Source organism: Lontra canadensis, unplaced genomic scaffold, assembly GCF_010015895.1.
Source record: "Lontra canadensis isolate GAN:19392208 unplaced genomic scaffold, GSC_riverotter_1.0 scaffold73, whole genome shotgun sequence".
Lineage (NCBI taxonomy): Eukaryota > Metazoa > Chordata > Mammalia > Carnivora > Mustelidae > Lontra > Lontra canadensis.
In genome coordinates, this window is record NW_022631067.1 from 4,942,115 (window position 1) to 4,963,582 (window position 21,468).

Here is a 21,468-nt window from a genome sequence, read left to right on the forward strand (position 1 = left end):
CTGGCTCCTTGAAAAAGATCTTTCCTGACCTGTAAGAAACGGCTGTTCACTGTAAGCTTAATTCACCTACTACTATCATCTCCGTATTTCTTTCTGAGCGTGTGGTGGGACAGTTTGGGAAGGGTATGGATTCGTGTCATCTGTCTGCCAAAACTGTTTAGCCAAAATCTCAGCCAAAGCAGCATGTCCATTTCTATTTTAAAGATTTTATTTATTTATCTGAGAGGAGAGAGAGAGCGCGTGAGAAACAGAGCACAAGGCGGGTGGGGGGAGGGAAGGAGAAGCAGGCTCCCCCCTGAGCAGGGAGCCCAACTCCGGACTCAACCCCTGGACCCTGGAATCATGACCTGAGCCAAAGGCAGATGTTTCATGGACTGAGCCACCCAGGCGCCCCAAGCATGTCCATTTTTAAAAACAATACAGAATAAACTTACCCTCCAAAGCTCTGCAGACCTTCCCCGCCACACCCCTTCTCCCCACCCTGCCTCCTCTCTGCGTGGGCACCCTGTCTGCTTGCCTCCCAACCCCCACTGTGCCACAGGACCTAAACCACGCCAGCTGTTTGGAAAGAGAGGTTCGGCCCATGAAGTAGGCTTTAAAAGTCATATTTCTCAAGGACTTATTTGGCCTCCTGTAGAAGAGTTAGCTGATCCCATCAAAGACATCCATAGGATTCACTCTCTTGGAAGCTCATCAAAGTCCTGGTTTGGGCCCCTATTTGCACAGGACCTCAGACCCAGGAGGATTGGCTCATAAATCACAAGACAGAGCAGTGCAGACGTGAGGCCTGTGAGCTGATTCTCCAACAAGTGTTCTGAGGAAGGCACACCCAGGGCCCTGGGGCACAAAATCACACAAGCGCTCCTGGCAGGGAAGGCAAAGCAGGGAGGAGCTCTGAGTTCAGGGCAAGCCCGTAGGGGCAGTCAGTTTCCGATCTTGAGAGGCCCGCACCGACCTATAGACGGGGCCACACAAGATGGGAGGAACCAGCCTGTTTAATGTGGAGAACACCGCAGAGGGGGAGTCCATGCCTGAAGTCATAAAGTGAGGTCCATGGCTATGTCCGTGCAGCAATCTAGGGGGGAGACCGATGGGGACACCATGGTGGTGGTGACAGGAATCGGGAGGCATGAGCAGGTGCTAGAGATACTTAGGAGGTGGATTTGGAGCTTATAAAGTTGTGGGAGGGAGCAGAAGGGGGTGTCCGGTGTGACTCCCGGATTTCACACTCTTGCCTCTTCCTGGAGGGAAGTTGCCAAATTCCACTGTGGACGCACAGCGATTCAGAAGATAAATAACTAAAACCAAGACATGTCGGAGACCCTTGCAAGAGAGACCAAACACGTGAGAGAGAAGGTCAGTGAGAAAGAAAGGTGCTGTGGAAACCAAGATTTTAGCTTCTGTTTCATAAATGGCCACTGATTCATCGTGGGAATGGATGATGCCCCTGAAGAATGTGTGGAGCAGAGTCTAGAACAGAGCCTGAGGGATCCCAACATTCTGGGGAGCGGCCGAGGAAACAAAGGTGACAACAGAGCCACAGGTGCAGATGGGGAGGGCTGGCGGGGAGGGGCTAGCTGGAGCCCCACAGGCATGGCCGGATGGAGCTCGGTCAACAGCATTCAAGGCTTCCAGGAGGTCAAATAAGAGAATAACCGATGCCAGCAGCTGGTCTGTCATCACAGCGGCCAGCTTGTTCAGAAAGAACAGCGTCTGTGCAGTGGCTCCAGGCTGACGCCAAATAAGGGGAAAAACATGAGATAAGGGAGCGTGGGCAAAGCCAGTCAGGTAGGCATGAGGAGGAGAGGGGAAGGAGAAGCCGAGTTGGCTTTGTATCCCTGGGATAGCTCCGGCGATACAGGGACACATTCTCTGCTCAAATTCCCTGTCTGTTTCCTCTTTGCATGGGGTTTCCTCTTCGGGTCTCTAGTTACAGAGGTTCCGTGAAAATGCTCTGCTTTTTGTCATCTGTGGCATCTCACGTGTGTCCACAGACCTCGGTAACAGCATCCCGGCCGGCAGACTGGCCCGGCACGTCCCCGCCTCTAAGGGCCCCCTCTCCTGTACCGAAGGAGCCCGGGGCTCTGGTGCGGCGGAGAGCATGGTCTGGGCGGCCTTGGAAATGTAGGACAGCCCCCAGAAGCCGGAGGAGTTCTGAAGTTCAGGGGAAAGGACCAAGTGCTGTAACAGCATCCCGAAGTGGGTCATCGACAGACACTGGAAGACATTTGCATCTTATTTAGGAAATGGAGCCAAGACATCGCCCTGGAGGACAAGGTGTGCTGACACTGGAGGGTCAAGGAGCTCAGAGCTCGATGCACTCTCCTTCTTAATACATGCCGCGGAAGCCTGAGCTCATCGGTAGGCGGAGGTTTGTTTACCTGTTTCCCTTGTAGGATACATGAGCATCGCTGGACTTTGGGAGCACTGTGCTTTAACGAGACATGGACACGAATAAAGAATAAAGCAGACACTCGGACACAGGAGTATGGACGCCTGTCTTGACTTCCGCCGCCGTCCACAAGCACAACAGTACACCGCGTGCATCGAGGTGCACAGCCGATGATCACGCCCATAACCAACTCTTCCACACTCACACACTCAAAGCTCGGGCCACTCACTATTGCCTCAGAGCTGACAGGAAAGCACCTGACAAAACAGATCGATGCACCTTAGAAACATAGGAAGTCTGTCCTTGCTAATGATTGCGGAAATAGGAGAGCAACCTTTTAATAGGAAGATGACAGCCACTTTCGATTCCGGACGTTTTCCTTAATGATAAAAAATAACCCTGGTTATTTTTTTCAGCAAGCCAACATATATTTGCAATGTAAACCTGCTGACTGAAACAGACACGGATCTCGGGGAGGAAGGCAGGCGTGTTGAACAGGAATGAGAATCTCCGCTTCTATTGGAGACATTAATCTTACGTGTTTTTGAAAGGCTCTCCACAGGATTAGCCACATCCAAATGGAATGTCTGGAGCCAAGAGAAGTAATGTGAACCGGACATGGTTTATGCTACGGCCATTTATAATGGCAGTCCTGTTAGCCGTGATTATTCAGGGCCCCACGCATGTCTAATGAACAAAATGGTGACTATTTTAGGCTCATCCTTCTACCCACATAAACCAGTCCTTTCCAGAGGCCAATAGCTTACCATCGCTTCCCATAATTGGGAACCAGGCAAAGAAGCCCCCACCACCCAGTCTACTTCTTGAGATTTTCAGATGTTCTCCTTTAGGCCATGTTGCTCCTGTAAGTCACTAGTCGTTTGCAAGGGGTGCAGAGCGGAGTGCGTGTGGATGAAGAGATCGTTTGAGCGTCCTTCGGGAGTGTGATTACCTGGCAAACATCACTCTCCAGACATAAAAGGGTCCCCTTGCCCTTGAGCGGGCATGTGGGTGGATGTAGTTCAGCCAGGAATTTGTCTCCTTACCCCATCGCCTCGTCTGAGGCCAGCATGAAACTCCAAACATACTTAAACTGTTGCTGTATGTTGACCCTTTGACAGATGTTTTCCACTTCGAGGGGACGGTGGTGGGCTTGTGAAATCCCTAAAATAACATTTAGTGGATAGAAGCCTTCCAGTATAGGAAGCCCCTGTTGTTTCATTCCCAAATTATTGCTCAGCACCAGAGGCTCATTTATACCATTGAGGACACCTAGGAGAGCAATTACCTAATCTTCTCTCTAGAGGAGAAAGCGAGGCCATCATAAGAAAAGACTCCTGACCTCCCTCACCCTACAGAGCTTTTATGAGAAGAAAACTCTATTTACTTTCCATCATCTGCTTTGGTTTGAAAATCCTTTCGTACTTTAACAGAAATTAATCATCTGGTTTCTTTAGCTTTGTGCCACTAAAAACCATCCAACTTTCTCAAATTCCCTTCCTCAAAACATTCTAAAGGGCATGGAATAGTTTCTGAGAGCCATTCACTTCTCTCACCATCCTACCAAGAAGCCTCTTCACAGCGCATTGGCGAGAGCTCACTGAACTCAGTACCTCCCAAGATGGCCCGTTTTATTCCTGTGCATCTCCTCAGGCAAGAACGCTTTTCAGGCAAGAACACCACAGACCTATCTGCCTTCCCTTTCACACTCAAAAACTGTAGCCTCTGATTTCACACTCAAAAATTCTTGGCCTCAGCACATGGCAGCAATCCCCTCAAAGTAAAAAATAAAGACCTCCCCTTTCTTTTTCTGCCTGGAGCTTTCCCTGATGGCTTTCTGACAGATCACATCCCAGCACTCAAATTTTAGAAGATGTTTAAGGCTCCGATGAGGAAACTTCCATTGCATTTCGAAAGTCTCGGAGTTCATCGAAACCTGGCCAGACAGGTGGTTATAGTCCCATGGGAGGTCCAGAGTCCTGAGCACTTCTGTCCATAGCTACTAGCTGATATTAATAAAAAACACTTTCACTACTTACTAGACCTTAATGCGAAAAAATCTGCAAAGGAAATACAGTGGCAGTAGCATTTAAGGAATTGCTTTAAGGGGGGAAAATGGATCCATCCCGGTTGGGTGATGCAAAGAGAATGTGTGTATTTCCCTGCAGACTCCAGTATGCAATACCCCATCCCCCTTGTCTATGAGAGGGGACAAAGTTGTGCCCAAGATGGGGTCTACTGGGGCCAGGATGGGACTTGCTCTTCAGAAACCACTTGATTTTGAAAAATGGTGCAAAACCAAAGTAGGAGGCAGAACGGAGAGCAGATTCTGGCTCATAAAAATACCTGCAACTTTCTGGAATTACACTGGGGCATTCTCTAAGAGCAAAGAGGGAACTCTACATCTTACAACCCAGAAGTATGCAGAATGTCAGAGCTCCTTATAATGGAGGCTTACTGTTAGCGGTGTGTACACAGTCCACTTCCCTAGTGCCGAGAAAAGGAAATTAGAACCAGGAATCACAAGATAGAGACTGCCATGCCTAGATCAGGGCTTGGTTTATATCACAGATGTCCTCTATCAGATGATACATTGTGTCCAAAATGTCCGATGGCATTTTGAGATAATGCAACTGCTGCAGGCATGGCTGGAAAACCACTAACTCTTCTTTCTTCCAAAACTCATCCTTCCAGCCTCTTTCTGACAGCAGGTGGCACTTCCCCACTTGCCACCTCTGTCCCCGTGGCCCACATCCACACACCTGAACGCGTTGTTTCCACACTGAATTTAAGAAATCGGGGGTTCCCTCAGTGATTGCAGTATCATTTTTCTAATGTATGCTTTTATGTGAAGACCTGTTCAAAAGACCTATGGGATTATAAATTATTTGTATGTTTTCCTCTCACATTTTAAGGAATTATAAACCCTTATAAATAAAGTACTGATGGGAGTGTCTGGTGGCTCAGTTGCTTGGGCATCCGACTCTCTATCGTGGCTCAGGTCTTGATCTCAGGGTTGTGAGTTCAGCTACCCTCCCCCCCATTGAGAGCATGCAGCCCACTTAAATTAAATAAATATATAATAGATAAATAAGTGATGACAGCAAATAAATTACTCAGCTGTCTAGACTTACATCTGAATTTCACATGTACCCCATTTTACTGCCATGGAGTCACCTTTGATCAAAGAATAGTTTCACTTTGATCAAACTGATGCGAAGTTATGAATAAAATTTCAACACCAAACAGACATCGGCCAGGCACTCACTGTTTGGTGCTGATGTTGGATCGAGTCCGCCAACTCCTTGTGATTTTACAAGTTCTTCTTAAAAAAAACATTTTCAGATTAAACATAGCATAATTTTGAAGACATAGGATCTGGAGTCCGATAGAAAGTGGGTTTGAATTCTGGATTTTTAATTTACTTCCATTACTAATTATCATTTGTATGCAAAGCATGACTTACAGTTACCGCCTAGGTGTGTCCTGAGAATTTACCTGGGGGGAAGGGTCCAAACAGTGCTTAGGACAAAGTTGACAAACACTAGGTACTGTTCTTCCTCTTGTTGGCAAGGGTTCCTGAGCTCTTAGCGGACATTTAACTGTAAACCATCGCGTTTCTAGGTAGAACAGAGTTGACGAAATCTTCCCCGAATATCATTAAGCCCAGAAACAGATGAACAGCAGCCCTTGGTGCCTAGGATCTGGGGACTACCCGAATCACAGTGATCTGAACTGTAGATGGGTGCTGTCCTCTTTACTTTCTTTGGATTCAGGTGCAGTTTATTTCCTTATAATAGAAAACTAACTTTTCTGTGATTATTTTTTTTCCAAAATAGCTCTCAAAAACAGAGATAAATGGAGTCATAATCGTTCCACACTTTGTCAGAGTAACTAAATATTAACACGCATTCACGTGCATCAGGCAGTATCTAAGGTCTGGGTTGGGGTTTTGATGAGGTTTCCTTCCCGCCCTCCGAAACACACCAACGCATGTTAGGTCTGACCGAGTTTGGGTGCTTCCGGGCTTTGGGGCGATGAGGTTTTCAGTGCACTCGTGAGTCATCAATGTAATGCCCACTGCTCCTGGCTCTGTGTGCGGGAGCCCAAGCCCTTGCTGGCGGGGCTGGTCTGCACCACCCGCTGGCTCTGGTGGCAGGGGACTCAGCGCCATCTAGTGTCCACTGGCAGCATAGCTAGACCGACTTCCTGCTCAGAACCGACTCCCCTTGCACACTGCAGTCTATGACCGCAAGGGACCACACATTTGATTATGGTGTTTTGTTTTGTTTTGCTTTGTTTTTTACTTTCTGTATCACTGGGTGTTGAAACTCCAGGTGAGGATGAACTACGTTGTTTTTCAAAGGAGCTACATCAACTCCAATGCCGTGTCCCCTTTCCCATTCCCTCAAGGCTCTTTCCAACCATGTTCTGCTCTGTTGCAGACTTCTGTTGCTCTGTTGTCACCACCTGCAGCTGGCGTTGTGTAAAAGAGCTTTCTGGAAAGGAGAGGTTCCTTAGGATCCACTTGGCACCATAGCACGCTTCTCCTGGTACAGCATGTCCTGTGTTAGAGACAGAACTCTTGTCATCCCTCCCGATTTTTGATTCTTCTCTTTTTTCAGATTGTCTACAAAGCCTGGCTGTGTTCCCAGTACTTTGAAGTCGCTCAGTTTAACTGCAGAAAGACAATTCCTTGCAAGCAATACTGTTTGGAGGTTCAGACGAGGTGTCCGTTTATTTTACCCGACAACGATGAAGTCATCTACGGGGGACTCTCCAGCTTCATCTGTACAGGTACAGTGGGTGGGTGGTGGGGTCTGGCCCACAGCCTCTCCCACTGCTCTGCTTTCCTGGGGGACTCTGGTTGGCTTTGTTGTTTCCTTCTACGGATCGATGTAACCTTGAAGATAACGCCTGGTAGTTTTCCACACTTTCCTCAGAACTTGATGGGGAGAGATCACATTATCTACAGAGTTCCCGTGACCCACAACATTAGCTTTGCAAAAGGATGATTCTGGGGAAAAATGTTAGCAATCATGAGGGATGTTTGAATCTGACTTACAGTAGTCGGATGCTGTGTACATCGTGGCATTACATAAGAACAGAGGACGTGACAAGGCCAGTTAAATTATGCTGCTTCTTCACATGGGGCTGTTTTTCTGAGAAGTTTTGTGTCACTTCACCTTAAATAAGTGTCAAGAGCATAAAGAACCATCTACGTAAGTTATGTATTTATGTGTGTATGCGTGTGTTAGAGATGCACAACAAGGGCTAGATACAATTTTATCTTATAGTCCCCATAACGATGTTTGCTTCTTTCAGCAAATGATTCAGACTGGGCCGAACACCAATATCAGTGTTCGATTTCTGGATATTCACAAGCATTACATAATTTAGACACAGAATAAAATGTAAAGAATGAGAGTAATTTTTTAAAAGATTTTATTTATTTATTTGACAGAGAGAGAGAACAAGTAGGCAGAGAGGCAGGCAGGGGAGGAGGAAACAGGCTCCCCGCTGAGCAGAGAGCCCGAAGTGGGACTTGATCCCAGGACCCTGAGATCATGACCCGAGCCGAAGGCAGAGGCTTAACCCACTGAGCCACCCAGGCACCCCAAGAGTAATTTTCTTTTTTTTTTACTAAATGGTGAGTAGACAAGTGAGAACAAGACCCTTTGCCATGGTGACGTGATAATCAGAGTCGTTGCTCTAACTATCCCAGTACAGAAAGTGCCGGGTGGTCCTTCCCACTAGATGGCTTCAGTTGCGGCAGGGCTAATTTTCAGGTTTTAAGGATAAAATATTACCGTATGTATTGAGAAACATGAAAGACTCCTTCATGCAGTAAACTTTGTGAAACCCCCTAAAAGGGTACCATATTGAGATGGTCAACATGAGAGTGTATCAAATTAGTTCTAGATCCCGTATTCATACACCTCTCCACCAGCCATACTGTTCTAAGTCTATGTGATAAGACTTAGAGTCAAGACACAGTGAACCACATTTCTCCCTTAAGAATCTGCCTTAAGAACTGACTCTTTCCTGTGCTACACGGTCTTGTGGGAAGAAGATCTAAGTTAAGTCTAAAGATATGGGCTTTTGTCCTATTTCCATTAAATACTTTCTCTCTGAGCCATCAGACAGCTCGTCATTAGTAAATTAGTAATAGCAAATACCCCCCAGGTGTGTTTGCTATGCAGATTAAGATAAGAGAAAAGCATGAGATACATCATCAAATGGCAAGAGCCATTGTACATAAGAAAGTGATTTGTAGAATGTAAATGAATTTACCAACCATTTTTTGTTATTCATTGAGACCACCTTCCAGCTCCTCTCTGATGGGAAGACATGGCAAGAGTGAGAGAGAGAAGAGGGAAAGAGACAGAAAATGAAAGGGGAAAGAGGAACAAAAGGAAGAAGGAGAGAAGGAAGGAAATAAATTAGTATCACCTCCTTTAAATTTGAGCTGAAATTCATCAGACACAGCCTGTTAATTTCCTTGACATTCACAAAAATCTTTTCATAAATGGTCATTAAGATAAGGTCCTCTTCTCGACATCGCGGTCCAGCAGGTGTCCATGATTTTGAGAAACTTGTGGCATTTCATGTAAAGGTTGTATGTTTGTTCATTCACAGGTAACTAGATTTTTTTCCTAGAGAAAGTCAGGAGCTTTCACCAGGTTCTCAAAGTAGACAACAACCTCAAAACCTCAAATGAAGGACTAGATTGTTGAGGTTTTGAGGTTGTTGTCTACTTTGTTTGAATATTCATTCTTCTTCCTTGTACACTTTCAAAGTCATCAGAAAGCTAAAGATGGTTTATAATCTCTTTCTGCAAAACATGGGCAGAAGGTCCACCATATATATATGTGTATATATATATATATATATATATATATATATATATATATATTTTAATTGACGTATCATGACACACAATGTTACATTGGTTTCAGGTGTACAACATAGTGATTCAACAAGTTTATACACTAGGCTCTGCTCACCACAAGAGTAGCTGCCACCCATCACCACATAACACTATTACAATGTCATCGACTCTATTCTTGTGCCTTGTTCCTGTGACTTACTCATTTCGTAACTGGAGGTCTGTACTTCCCACTCTCCTTCACCCATTTCGTTCATCCCCCCACACCCTTCCCCTCTGGCAGTTTATTCTCTGTATTTATGGGTCAGTTTTTGCTTTTGTTTGTTCATCTGTTTGGTTGGTTGGTTGGTTGGTTTTTTAGATCCCAAATGTAAGTGAAATCATATGTTATTTGTCTTCCCCTTCATGATCTTAATTGTCTTTGAGTTTTGAAAATTCAGCTTTTTCATAGCCATGGCTTCATCATTACAGGAAAGAGACAGGAAAAGGGAGTTGTTTCACTGGGCCCAGAGAAAGTGCCGAGGAGCCTAGAAGATTTTGGGGAGAATCCCATCACTCAGTCCCCAGAACCTACCTCTTCATTCACCACTCTCCGTTGGGCTCTCCTTCCTTTCACTGCTCAGCTTCTCAAAAAATGTGCAGAATAAATTCTGAAGGCATTTTACTGATGCTGTACAATTTTTTTTTTTTTTGACAGAAAAGGTACTAATCTTCAGATTGAGCTTCTTTTCTAAGGTATGACCAGGCCTTCTTAAAGAATTCTTCTCTGTCTTGGTAACTAGCAACCACAATGTGTCCCTCAGATGTCCTTTGAATTTTGCTGCTGGACCTGGACGAGAGAGATGTTTCTATTGATGCCAGTCACTTGCTGGCTTGTCACTTCTGACAATGGTTCCAAACATGACTCCCCAAGAACAGCATCCTTCTGGGAAGAAGTTAGCCCAGAGCACAACTCCCGGGGACCACGGGTCAAACCTAAGGACCCAAGGGGCTTGTCACACTTCTAGAAGAACTAGGTAGACTTTTATAGGTATATCATTTATTCTCGAACGTTGTCACAAAGTTTTTGGTGGTTCATCTCTTACAGATAGACATGCAGATCCAAACAAGTCACCTTTTTGTGACTTGTGACTTTTGTGATGGAGCGCATATGAATCATGCCAGGTCCTTTATGTATTTTGAATGAAATATCCTCGGTACTCAGGCAGAATTAAACTAAATATAGTAGAGAAATAGATTTTTTTTTTCTAGTTTCCCACCTGGCTGCCAATAACCTAAGTCCCCCTGGGATGGCAACTCTGCTATCCTGTAGCAACTCTGCATGTTCTCAAATCGTCATAGACCTGTAGGACATCTTCCTTATTGAAATAGAGCTAAACACAGTTCTAGGAAAAGAAATTAACCAATAGGATGGCCTTAATCTTGCCTTCAGTAATTCCACCTTTTTGTTTTAATTTTTTCTCCTTCTATATAGTGAAAAATATATAATCACTTATCATCAAGAGTTGAAAGAATAGACGGACTGCCCTTAAAATTCCATGTATTCAAATATGGAGGTTTCCCACTATTGGAAGTACATCCGATGCACAGATTCCAGAAGAATAGATCTCCCCTCTAGAGTCAACCTCAAAAAAGAATTCAATAAGCACTTTCCTACAGATGGCTCGTTGCCAGATGCTGTCTGAGGGAGTCTCAATTTTGTTCAAGGTTCCTCTCCATGGTAACAAACCAGTACTGTGCGATGCCTTTTCCATAGAATCCTCTGCATCCAGTCTTTTAAGGATGTAAGATTATAGGACATTCAGTTCTTCCTCTCATAGATTTTTTTTTTTTTTTTTTTACCTATAGACTGACAATCAGGATTCCTGTCATCTACAAAAAGGGCATCTCAGCCCTTGGGTTCAGCTTTGGTGACAGTTATTAGATTCAGTGTTTAGTGCATCATTGTTTGTGATGTTTACACTACTTACCCATCTCCTATATTTGAATTCAAAATATTTTTTGTCTTGATCACCTGCTACTTCATATGTCTATGATCCTTAGTAAGCCCATCACTTATGAAAAAAACTTAAGTATCTGAGAATGCTTATCTACCACTGCTCATTGTCTTTGAAGATTTTGCAGAAGGTCATGGCCAAATGTTCTAAGCACAAACGTAGATGACAAGAAGAGTACCTCCGCATATGTTAAATTTTGATTCTGTTTTAGGAGATAAAGGAAAGACACTTTGTCGAGCTTGCTCTTGTTTTTTTTTTTTGTTTTTTGTTTGTTTTTTTTTCTTTTTCTTTTAAAGAATAGAACAGACACATTACTGAAGGAGTATTTGAAAAGTTAATTGGGGAGAAATTCTACGCGCTATCAGGGTGAAAGCTGTCTTTGAATGTTAGGCATTACTGAGCTCAAACTTTCCAAGGTGGGTTCTGTTCTCCAGCTCCTTTCACATAATGCACAGCTATTTTAGACTCGGTTTCTTCATCTTCAAAGTGCAGGGGTGGAGTCGTTCTGGATTCCGGATGTCAGCCCCTCCCCGTGGTGATTACGCGGGCTTCCCCTGCACCCCCCCCCCGACCCCCGGGGGAAGTCCTCAGTGCTTACCCGGAACAGCGAACCAGCACGGGGAAACACAGGTAGCCGAGGATCTCGGGCTGTGGGCGCCACGGTAACAACCATTACGAAAATCACCGTTTGATGGAGAGACGGAATCGGGTCGGCAGGATCTGCAGCTGTATTTTTCATAAGTTATTGGAAGAAAGAAAGTAAAGTTGGTCGGCTGGGGGTTCCTGACCATGGAGATGAAACATATTTTGAGAAATCTCTGTAAATTCTGCATTTCGTCTTTTGGGGCTGTGACAAGAATAAGGTTATGTCTCTGTCCCCGGGGGGTGGGGGTGGGGGGGACGCACTGGGCGGCTGTTGCCGGTGGCGGTGGCGGTGACGGCGACAGAGCGAGTTAGAAGCGGTGGGGGGCGCGCGCCCCCTGGTGGCGCGACTGCGCTGCTGCAGCCGGCGGGCGTCGCCTGTGGCGAGAGGAGGAGGGAGTCCTCCTGAGGAAAAGGGGGGGGGGGATCCTTTGATGTACATATTGTTCAGATTAGAGAGGAATTTCTTTAACGTCTTATGTCTCATAATTCACGTGAGAGCATTCACAGCTGGGAGAGATTATTTCCAAAATCCAGTTCTGACACGACTGGGAGCTGATAAGTGTGTTTGTTTGTTTGTTTTTTTAAAACATAAAAGATTTTCTCATTAAAAAAGAGTATGTTAGTGGAAAAACCAGCTGCCCGTAGGTTTTAATTTGTACACCGACGCTATCTTCAATTTCTGTATTTTCCTCAGTGCGTGAATATGTTTCACTGTTTCCTAGAATGCGGTGGAGGCTGAGAACACAGTGACCAAATGACGCTTTTGTTCCAGGGCCATTTATAGTCACAGACCTTCTAATCAATATATAAAAAATAAGGTCAAAAGAGAAATTTGAGGGGAGATGGCATGACTAGAGTAAAATAAGGAAATATGAAACTTGATTATTAAAAAAAAAGAGTAGAATGTAGTAACTTTGTGTGCTGGGGATGTCTTCTTCCATTAAAACCTGGTACTTTTTGAGGTTTATTCAAATTCGCATATTCCGATCTGAGTTTGGGTCTTCATCCTCAAGGCTGTCTTCCCTGATGCCACTCTGACATGTTCCCAGCAGCTCAGACTTGCTTCAAACAAAGGGATAATGCAGGAAACAGGCACTGAACAGCAGCTAGGATGTCTAGGTTCTGCCCATAACTTGAATTTTGGGAAGTCAGGCCCTCTAGAAGGTTTCCATGTCTTCATCTCTCCGAGAGGCTAACAGAATCCAAAGTTTAATGGAGACCATCTCTGGTCTATATGTTCCTCCCGGAAAGTGCCGTCATTCCAGAGCAAAAGGAAGACCACACGTTCCTTCAGGTCGGGGCAGAAAGATACCAGCCTCCTGAGTGATTCTAGGGGGAGATGTGGGTAAACTCAGCTAGCTCCAGCCTTGCTGAAAGCAGGGTGCATACCTGTCACAAGCCTGCTCCCCGAGACCAACTCGGGGAATTGTAACAGAGCTCAAAGAGTGCTCCTGTGCTCCATCTCTACGCCTCGCCTGATGGAAGAGAACTGGAAGGGGTCAGACCGGGAAACGTTGAGGAAACCAGGCGTGGAACCAGCCCAGAGAAGTGTGCAGCCTGGATCGCAGCGAGCTCAGAGCTAACTGCTTCAAAGAGCCAACAAGGGCCACACCTGTGGCCATTTCCTGACCTGGCATTGGGCAGGTGAGCCCTGCAGGTGGACTGAGCAGAAAGCTGGCCTCCTTGAGGCCACTTCCTAGGGAGGCTGCGAGGGACATCAGCCCACAGTCGCCCGTTAACCTACAGCACAAGTGACCCCTCCCTCCTATGTCTGACAGCTACATCTGGTCCTCTGTGAACCCCCCAGGATGGAGAGTCACCGCTTGCTCAAGACAGAACTGCTGAATGCGACCCTAACGGAGGGGCAGTGCCAGCCACCGGGACGGCGAGTTGGGCATGTGGACTTAGGTTGAATCAAACTGTCTGGGGTTCTCTCTAGAGCACGCAGGGGGTGAAATACACATCCTCCGCAGGTTTCCAGGACCTGCGAGTGGCTGGTAAGACGCAGAAGTGCTTACAGCCGGCACGGGGGCGGGCAAGGAGGTAAGGCGAGGAAGAACGCGAATTCGGAAATTTCGGTTAGGAAGGGTCGGGCAAGGAAGGATCTCCCAAAACAAGTGAAATCTTACTTAACAACGGTATGTACCTGCTTCATCCGGATTCGACATCGCTGTGAGGCCCCTGTGTCCTCCTCGGAGCTGGTCGAGACACCGAGCTGCTCTAGACATTGTAGTTTCCTCACAGGATCATGGAATTTGTCCATTTCTGAGCTCAGCTGAATCACAGAGCTCACCCCGCCTGATGTTCGCTTTACAGACGATTATAGAGCCCCCCAACACACACACACACACACACACACACACACCCAAAAAGAACGTTGTTATTCCAGAAAGAAGACTGGACCCACATTCCCTGGCTGTTAATTCAGTGTTTGTATTACTAGCACCACAGGAAATGAGCCATCAGTCCATCCTGAGATTAGCCTGTTAGCCGTTGCTTCCTTCCCGCACAACCTCTGGAGAGCGCGGGTCCCTGGGTGAGAGGGAGGACCGACCCCAGCTCACAGCCTGCATAACACGTCTTCAGCCGTTCAACACACACGCCAAAAGTGAGCATTGCTCGTGTTCTCTACCCAGCCCATTGTTTTCCGATGGAAGGAAAGAGAACTGACAAGCTCTGTTTTCTGGAAAATGCGCTGAGATGGCAAACTTTTTCAGATCACTTAGCAAGGATTTTAGGTGGCGTACGCACAGACCTGCACAGGTGTTAGTGCAAAAGGTTGTGAGAAAAGCCCAAGGTCCCTAAAATGTTTGGGTAAATATTGTCCATCTAAATGACCTTCTTCTACTTTGTGTTTGGTCATAAATGTATGTTTGTGTCATGTAAGGAAATAATACATTAGATAAACTTTAAAAACGAAAATGAACCAATTTTTCTCAATTTTGAACTCCTGTGTGCTTTTTGTTTCTTTGTTTTTTGGGTGGATTTTGTTTGTTTGTTTGTTTTGATGGCTTGGCTTGAAATTACCAGAGGAGATGGTGATTGTTAATCACAATTTCTAGTTTATCAGGTAATCACAATGTCTACGCTTTAGGAAAAGAATATTAGAACATACCTTCAATGTGCAGTTTCTTCAAATTAGTATAATTTAGAAACTCAGTCTTTATACTCATGATGCAGTCATTGTCTGAAACAAGCTATAAATTTTCTTTGAAAATAATTTTCACAGGGTCACCTGGGTGGCTCCAGCTCCAGACCCTCCAGAAGGGTCTGCCTTCGTCTCAGGTCATGATACCAGGGTCCTAGGATTGAGCCCCTAGTCAGACTCCCTGCTCAGTGGGGAGTCTGTTTTTTCCTCTCTCTCTACTCCACCCCCACAACTCATGCTCTCTCTCTCTCCCAAATAAATAAAATCTTTAAAAAGAAAACAAATAAAACAATTTTCCCTCTAAAGTATTCTCTTTAGGCCTCAGGAGATTTATCTGAAAGTGTGTATACACATGCAAACACACACAGACATGTAGCCATATATATATAATTAACTCATATATACAAGTCACATATACAATCTAAATATGCATATAACTAGAAGAGCTAAATTTCACAAGTAATGCAGGTAATTGTAGAAGGAAATATGTTAAAAAATTGACAATCGGTTTTTAAGTGTGACTTTAAAATTAACTTTAAAGCCAATTCCAAGAACAGGAGTGAGTCTAGTGTAGGAAAGACCACACGGACGGAGTTAATGTTTAACCTCCCCAAAGGCACGCTTGGAAATACAGAGCCCAGTTGAGGATAAAACTTGTAGGCTTCTATTTAAGACAACAGTTTTATTGCCTTTATTACCCTATTGGTTGCACTACCTTCAGTCCCAAACGTGCCATATTGTCTCTTTATTTACCGGCTGATGCTACCCAAAGTCAAGCAGAGAGTCTGAAAACACTCACTTCGCCACGACACTCCTTCCCTCTAGTGAGCGTCAGGTTCAGGGTCGCCTTCGTGACATTCCCTCCTTACTGGACATTCCATTATCAGAGGGGAAAACAGCTTTGTTGGGTTGTCTTGGGACACTGGCCATGATTCAATCTTTCTTTGTGTATGTGGGCTTGGAAAGCCCCAGAAAGTCCAGCATCTTCCTCCACCTTTGGGGGAAACATGGCAAGGGAAATTAAAATAATTCCAACCACAAGAGAAATAATTGTCCTGAGATAGGATCTCTTGCTTCCTGCCTCACGAGTTCTTACAGAGATCATTTAAAAATGTGAAGCCCCAGGCGCCCGCGTGGCTCAGTCCTTAAGCATCTGCCTTCGGCTCGGGTCATGATCCCAGGGTCCTGGGATTGAGCCTGGTTTCGGGCTCCCTGCTCAACGGAAAGCCTGCTTCTCCCTCTCCTGCTCTCCCTGCTTGTGTTCCCTCTCTCGCTCTCTCTCTCTGCATCAAATACATAAATAAAATCTTTAAAAAAGGTAGAGCCCATCTTGAATGTGCACAGCCAATGTGGGGTGTGATCCTCCAAGGTCGAATGTTACCTGCATATCCCATGAGTAGATAAAGTCAGTATCTTTGCCAAACACGCCGTGTGGTGGAGGCCAGTTTTCAGGGACTGGATACAAAGCCTCACTAGTTCTCACTAGCTGTTGTGACTCCTGCAATGTCCTCTGTCCGCCGGGTGGTGGGTAGACATGGGCACTGTGTCCTGCCCCGCTCACCACTGCTCTGCATCTCATAGTTAGACAGTAGAATTTCCGCCCACTGCATCTATGGAGAGAAACAAAATCTTATGACCCCACTGATGTCACCGAGACTAAAGCAGCTAGGACATGCACCCGAAATAAAGACATTGTATTTGCTTAGTTTTGAATTGGTAATACGTGCACATGCACAGTATTTGAAGGATACCAAGGAGTGGAAATGAAGCCAAGTCCTTCCCCACTCCACCCAGCCACACAGTCGTTGGCTAGAAATGTATCATTATCCAACCAGTTCCAAATCGATGGCATTTAGGTAATTTCTAATCTGTTATTAAATCTGGTTTGGCAAGGGCTGTTTTTGGTGCTGTATCATTTCCTACACTTGTGATATTATCTGTAGGATAAATGCTGCACCAAGAGGTGGAGGTGGGCTCTCTGTGTCAGAGGTTCTATGCAGTTAGCATTTGGAAGAAACTCACCCTGTGGCCCATTCAGGGGAAGGATCATCCTTCCTCAAAGTCCTCATGCCCTTAGGTGGTCCCTAAACTCCTGTCCCGGATTAGATTTGTACCCTGTGACCCACCTGCCCTGCCAGCCTCACTTGTCATCCCTTCTCCTTTGGATCCCTGCCAGGCACACCCTTCTCCACACCTTCACCTGGCTAACCCCTTGCCATCTGTCATTCTCTTAGGCCCCTGACACCCTGAATTTGGGCTGTGGCCCGGTCTTGTAACCCCGCTGTGCTTCCTTACATGGGACTGGCCCATCCCCCCTGCCTCATAGTGAACTACCAGAACTTAACGGTGCTTCTGACCATGTCCCCAGGGCCCACAAAAGTGCTTCACACAGAGTGCTCGGTAGACAAAAACCTAATGAGTGAATTAATGGGTAACAGCCCAAAGGGTGGTGGGCCCCGTTTTAAGAAAGGAGAGGCCTTCTGAGGTGGAGGAAGCACCTCAGGAAGGCAGGGTGGTGTGAGGCATGTTCCAGGAGCCTGCAGGTGCCCTCTGCCTGTATCCCTCTGCCCACAACATCACGGGGATGCACACAAAAGGGAACTGGAAGTTAGATGCACTTTAACAACATGTTCCCCTGTGGAGACAAGAGAAAGTCATCATCTCACTTTAAAGCGATCTGTTCCCTCACATTTCAACCCCGCCATATGCATTAGGAAGACTTGTACATGGAATGGAATTCAGACCATCACCCCACACCTCTATTACTCAGCATAGCCTTCAGCACTAGGACTTTACAAAGGCCTACTAAAATTATGTGACATCTCACCTTATGGGATTTACATTTTTTCTTTTCTTTTTTTTTTAATTTAATTTTATCTTTTCACTGTTTCAAGATTCATTGTTTATGCACCACACCCAGTGCTCCATGCAATACATGCCCTCCTTAATACCCACCACCAGGCTCTCCCAACCCCCCACCACCCTCCCCTCCAAAACCCTCAGATTGTTTTTCAGAGTCCATAGTCTCTCATGGTTCATCTCCCCCTCCAATTTCCCCCAAATCCTTTCTCCTCTCCATCTCCCCATGTCCTCCATGTTATTCCTTATGCTCCACAGATAAGTGAAACCATATGATAATTGACTCTCTCTGCTTGATTTATTTCACTTAGCATAATCTCCTCCAGTCCCATCCATGTTGCTACAAAAGTTGGGTATTCATCCTTTCTGACGGAGGCATAATACTCCTTGCATATATGGACCATATATTTTTTTATCCATTTATCTGTTGAAAGGCATCTTGGTTCTTTCCACAGTTTGGTGACTGTGGTCATTGCTGCTATGAACATTGGGGTACAGATAGCCTTTCTGTTCACTACATCTGTATCTTTGGGGTAAATACCCAGCAGTGCAATTGAAGGGTCATAGGGAAGCTCTATTTTTAATTTCTTAAGGAATATCCACACTGTTTTCCAAAGTGGTTGCACCAACTTGCGCTCCCACCAACACTGTAAGAGGATTCCCCTTTCTCCACATCCTCTCCAACACTTGTTTCTTGTCTTGTTAGTTTTGGCCATTCTAACTGGTGTAAGGTGGTATCTCAATGTGGTTTTGATTTGAATCTCCCTGATGGCTAATGATGAACATTTTTTCATGTGTCTGTTAGCCATTTGTATGTCTTCTTTGGAGAAGTGTCTGTTCATATCTTCTGTCCATTTTTTTGTTGTCATTATCTGTTTTGTGTGTGTTTAGTTTGAGGATTTACATTTTAAATGCTTCCTCCCACCCCGCCAAACTGAGTGTCCCAATTCTGTCCCCAACCTCCTTAATTCATAGCTTGACGTCCTAACCCCCCAGTGCCTTAGAATGTGACCTTATTTGAAAGTAGGGTTTTATGGAGGTAATCATGTTAAAATAAAGTCATTAGCCTGGGCCTTCATCCAGTATTGATTAATGTATGCATTAGTTTGCTAGGGCTGCCATAACAAAACGCCACTGGCTGGGTGATTTAAATAGCAGAAATTAATTTCCTCACAGTCCTGGAGGCTGGATGTCCAAAACCAAAGGGCTGTTGGGTTTGGTTTCTCCCAAGGCCTCTGTTTGTCCACTTCCTTGAAATGTCTTCACATTGTCTTCCCTTTGTATGTCCTCCTGGTGTCTCCTTCTGTGTTCAAATGTCCTCTTTCCCTAGGACATCAGTCAGAGCAGATTAGGACTCCCCACCACCAAAGATCTCATTTTAAATTCATCACCTTTTTAAAGGGACTATTTCCAAACATAGTTTTGGGGGACACAGTTTGTCCCACAAGAACAGGCTCATAAAATAGGGAAAGTTGGACACACAGAGAGAAGACACTGTGAAGAGGCACAGGGAGAAGCTAGTCATCCGCAAACCAACCAGCCAACACCCTTACCTTGGACTCCCAGCGCCCAGAACTGTGAGACCAGGCATTCCTGTTGTTCAAGGCCCCTTCTGTGGCACTGAGTCATGTCCGTTCCCAGCAATGACTAGCAATTTTGGAGTAAAACAGACACATTCAATATTGTTTGTTCAAGAATAGAATAATGTCTAAGTCTTATATGAAGACAAATTTTGTATACTTCAAAAGTTCTGTAGGATTAGAGGAGAGGAAGCAATAAAAAGGAATTATAAAGGCAATGAGAGAGCTCAGCAGAGAGGATTTAGAGGATAATACTTATGTAGGGAGAGCAATAATGAAGAAGAGAGAGTATTAACCATTACAGATCATTTTTAATTTTAAGATAAAATTATTTTTATAAATTTCATGAATCTCCTTTTGAAGTTTAGAACCACAGTTGGTTTGCAACTGTTGTTCTGTGTTCTGTGTCCACATTTTCATGGTCCAACAATTGGATTTTTAACTCTGAATCTGAAATCTGCGGTTTGCAGGAAACTGCTGTTAGAGCACTTTTGTTTTGGAAAAATTTAACCACTTTCTGTACTTTCTGCTCAATACTGCTGTATAAAGTCTATAGCAAATGAGGGCGGAGGGGAAAACTCTAGCCAAATAAACTTTCCATCTCTAGATAAATAGTCTCCCATTTGGAAATGTCCTAATCACTTCTAACCTACTCTTGTATTGGAAGAAAATGTAACATATAACAGCTGTACTAAAATTGTGGACAGCTTTTGAATTCTAAATTTTAATCCTTTCAAAAAGAATCGTTTATATTTATGTTCATTGCTATTATTCTTTCCAAAAAGACATGACTTTTGAAAGCTTGGAGAAACTTCCATTAGGGAAAAGCATCAAATGTATTGAAAAATCACAAGCTCCATCAATGTATTGAAAAATCATGAGCTCCACCAATTAACACAAACAGAAGCAAATGTGGGGATTAGGGGACTAGTCCCCTAGGCGGACTTCTTGTATGAGGGAGACTAGGAGACTCCTTGTGTGAAATCATGAAAGTTCTTGCCTGAAAGCACCATGGCTGTCACCAAGTGTTGTGGTAGGTCTCATGCTGGCTCTAAGGACCATTCCCTGGACTGAAGAAGAATTGAAGTGTCACTGGGAACAGGTCCAATGATCACTAAGAAATACCTGCAGGGTGAAATATCAGTCAGGGCTTTGCTTAACTCATATTTGTCCAACACAATAGCTCAGAGATTAAATCTGGCAGATAAGAACACTGAAGAGTAGGGAAATTAGGAAGCCTTCCCAAGTTTCCATGGAAGCTGGCATGAGAAACCACAAGAAAAGCCACAGAAGAAGCCATAGCATCTGGCTTCCGGCCCAGCACAGCACCTGCTTGTGCTCACTGGTCCTTTTCACCAGGACTTTACTTTATAACTGCCATATCTGACCTTCTCTTCACTGTGACTTTCTTACCACCTGCTTGACTTGAGAAGGTCATTAGCTCTTCTGGCTTTTACTATAAGATGCCTGCTATACTAGATAGAAATGTCCAGGGATAAATGTGGTGAATGTATGTAAAATTATATTCTTGGGGCACTGGGTGGCTCAGTGGATTAGGTGTCAGACTCTTGGTTTTGGCCCAGGTCATGATCTCAGTGTCCTGAGATCACACTGGGCATGCAGCCTGCTTAAGATTCTCTCTCCCTGGGGTGCCTGGGTGGCTCAGAGGGTTAAAGCCTCTGCCTTCGGCTCAAGTCATGATCCCCGGGTCCTGGGATCGAGCCCTGCATCGGGCTCTCTCCTTGGTGGGGAGCCTGCTTCCTCCTCTCTCTCTCTGCCTGCCTCTCTACCGACTTGTGATCTCTCTCTGTCGAATAAATAAATAAAATCTTTAAAAAAAAAAAAAGATTCTCTCTCCCTTTCCCTCTGAGCCTTCCCCCTACATCTCTCAAATAAATTAATAAATCTTTTTTTTTAATTATATTCTTTCTCCTCCATATTTTACATCCTGAAAAGTA

General features: G+C 45.0%; 1 protein-coding gene across 1 annotated transcript in view; it reads left to right on the plus strand.

Annotated features, from left to right (window-relative positions):
* Nucleotides 1-21,468, plus strand: part of FAM155A (family with sequence similarity 155 member A) — a 604,061-nt gene that overhangs the window by 561,621 nt on the left and 20,972 nt on the right. The window contains exon 2 of the mRNA XM_032881061.1: nt 7,018-7,189. Coding sequence (XP_032736952.1) covers nt 7,018-7,189 — 172 coding nt within the window. The remainder of the gene's footprint in view (nt 1-7,017; nt 7,190-21,468) is intronic.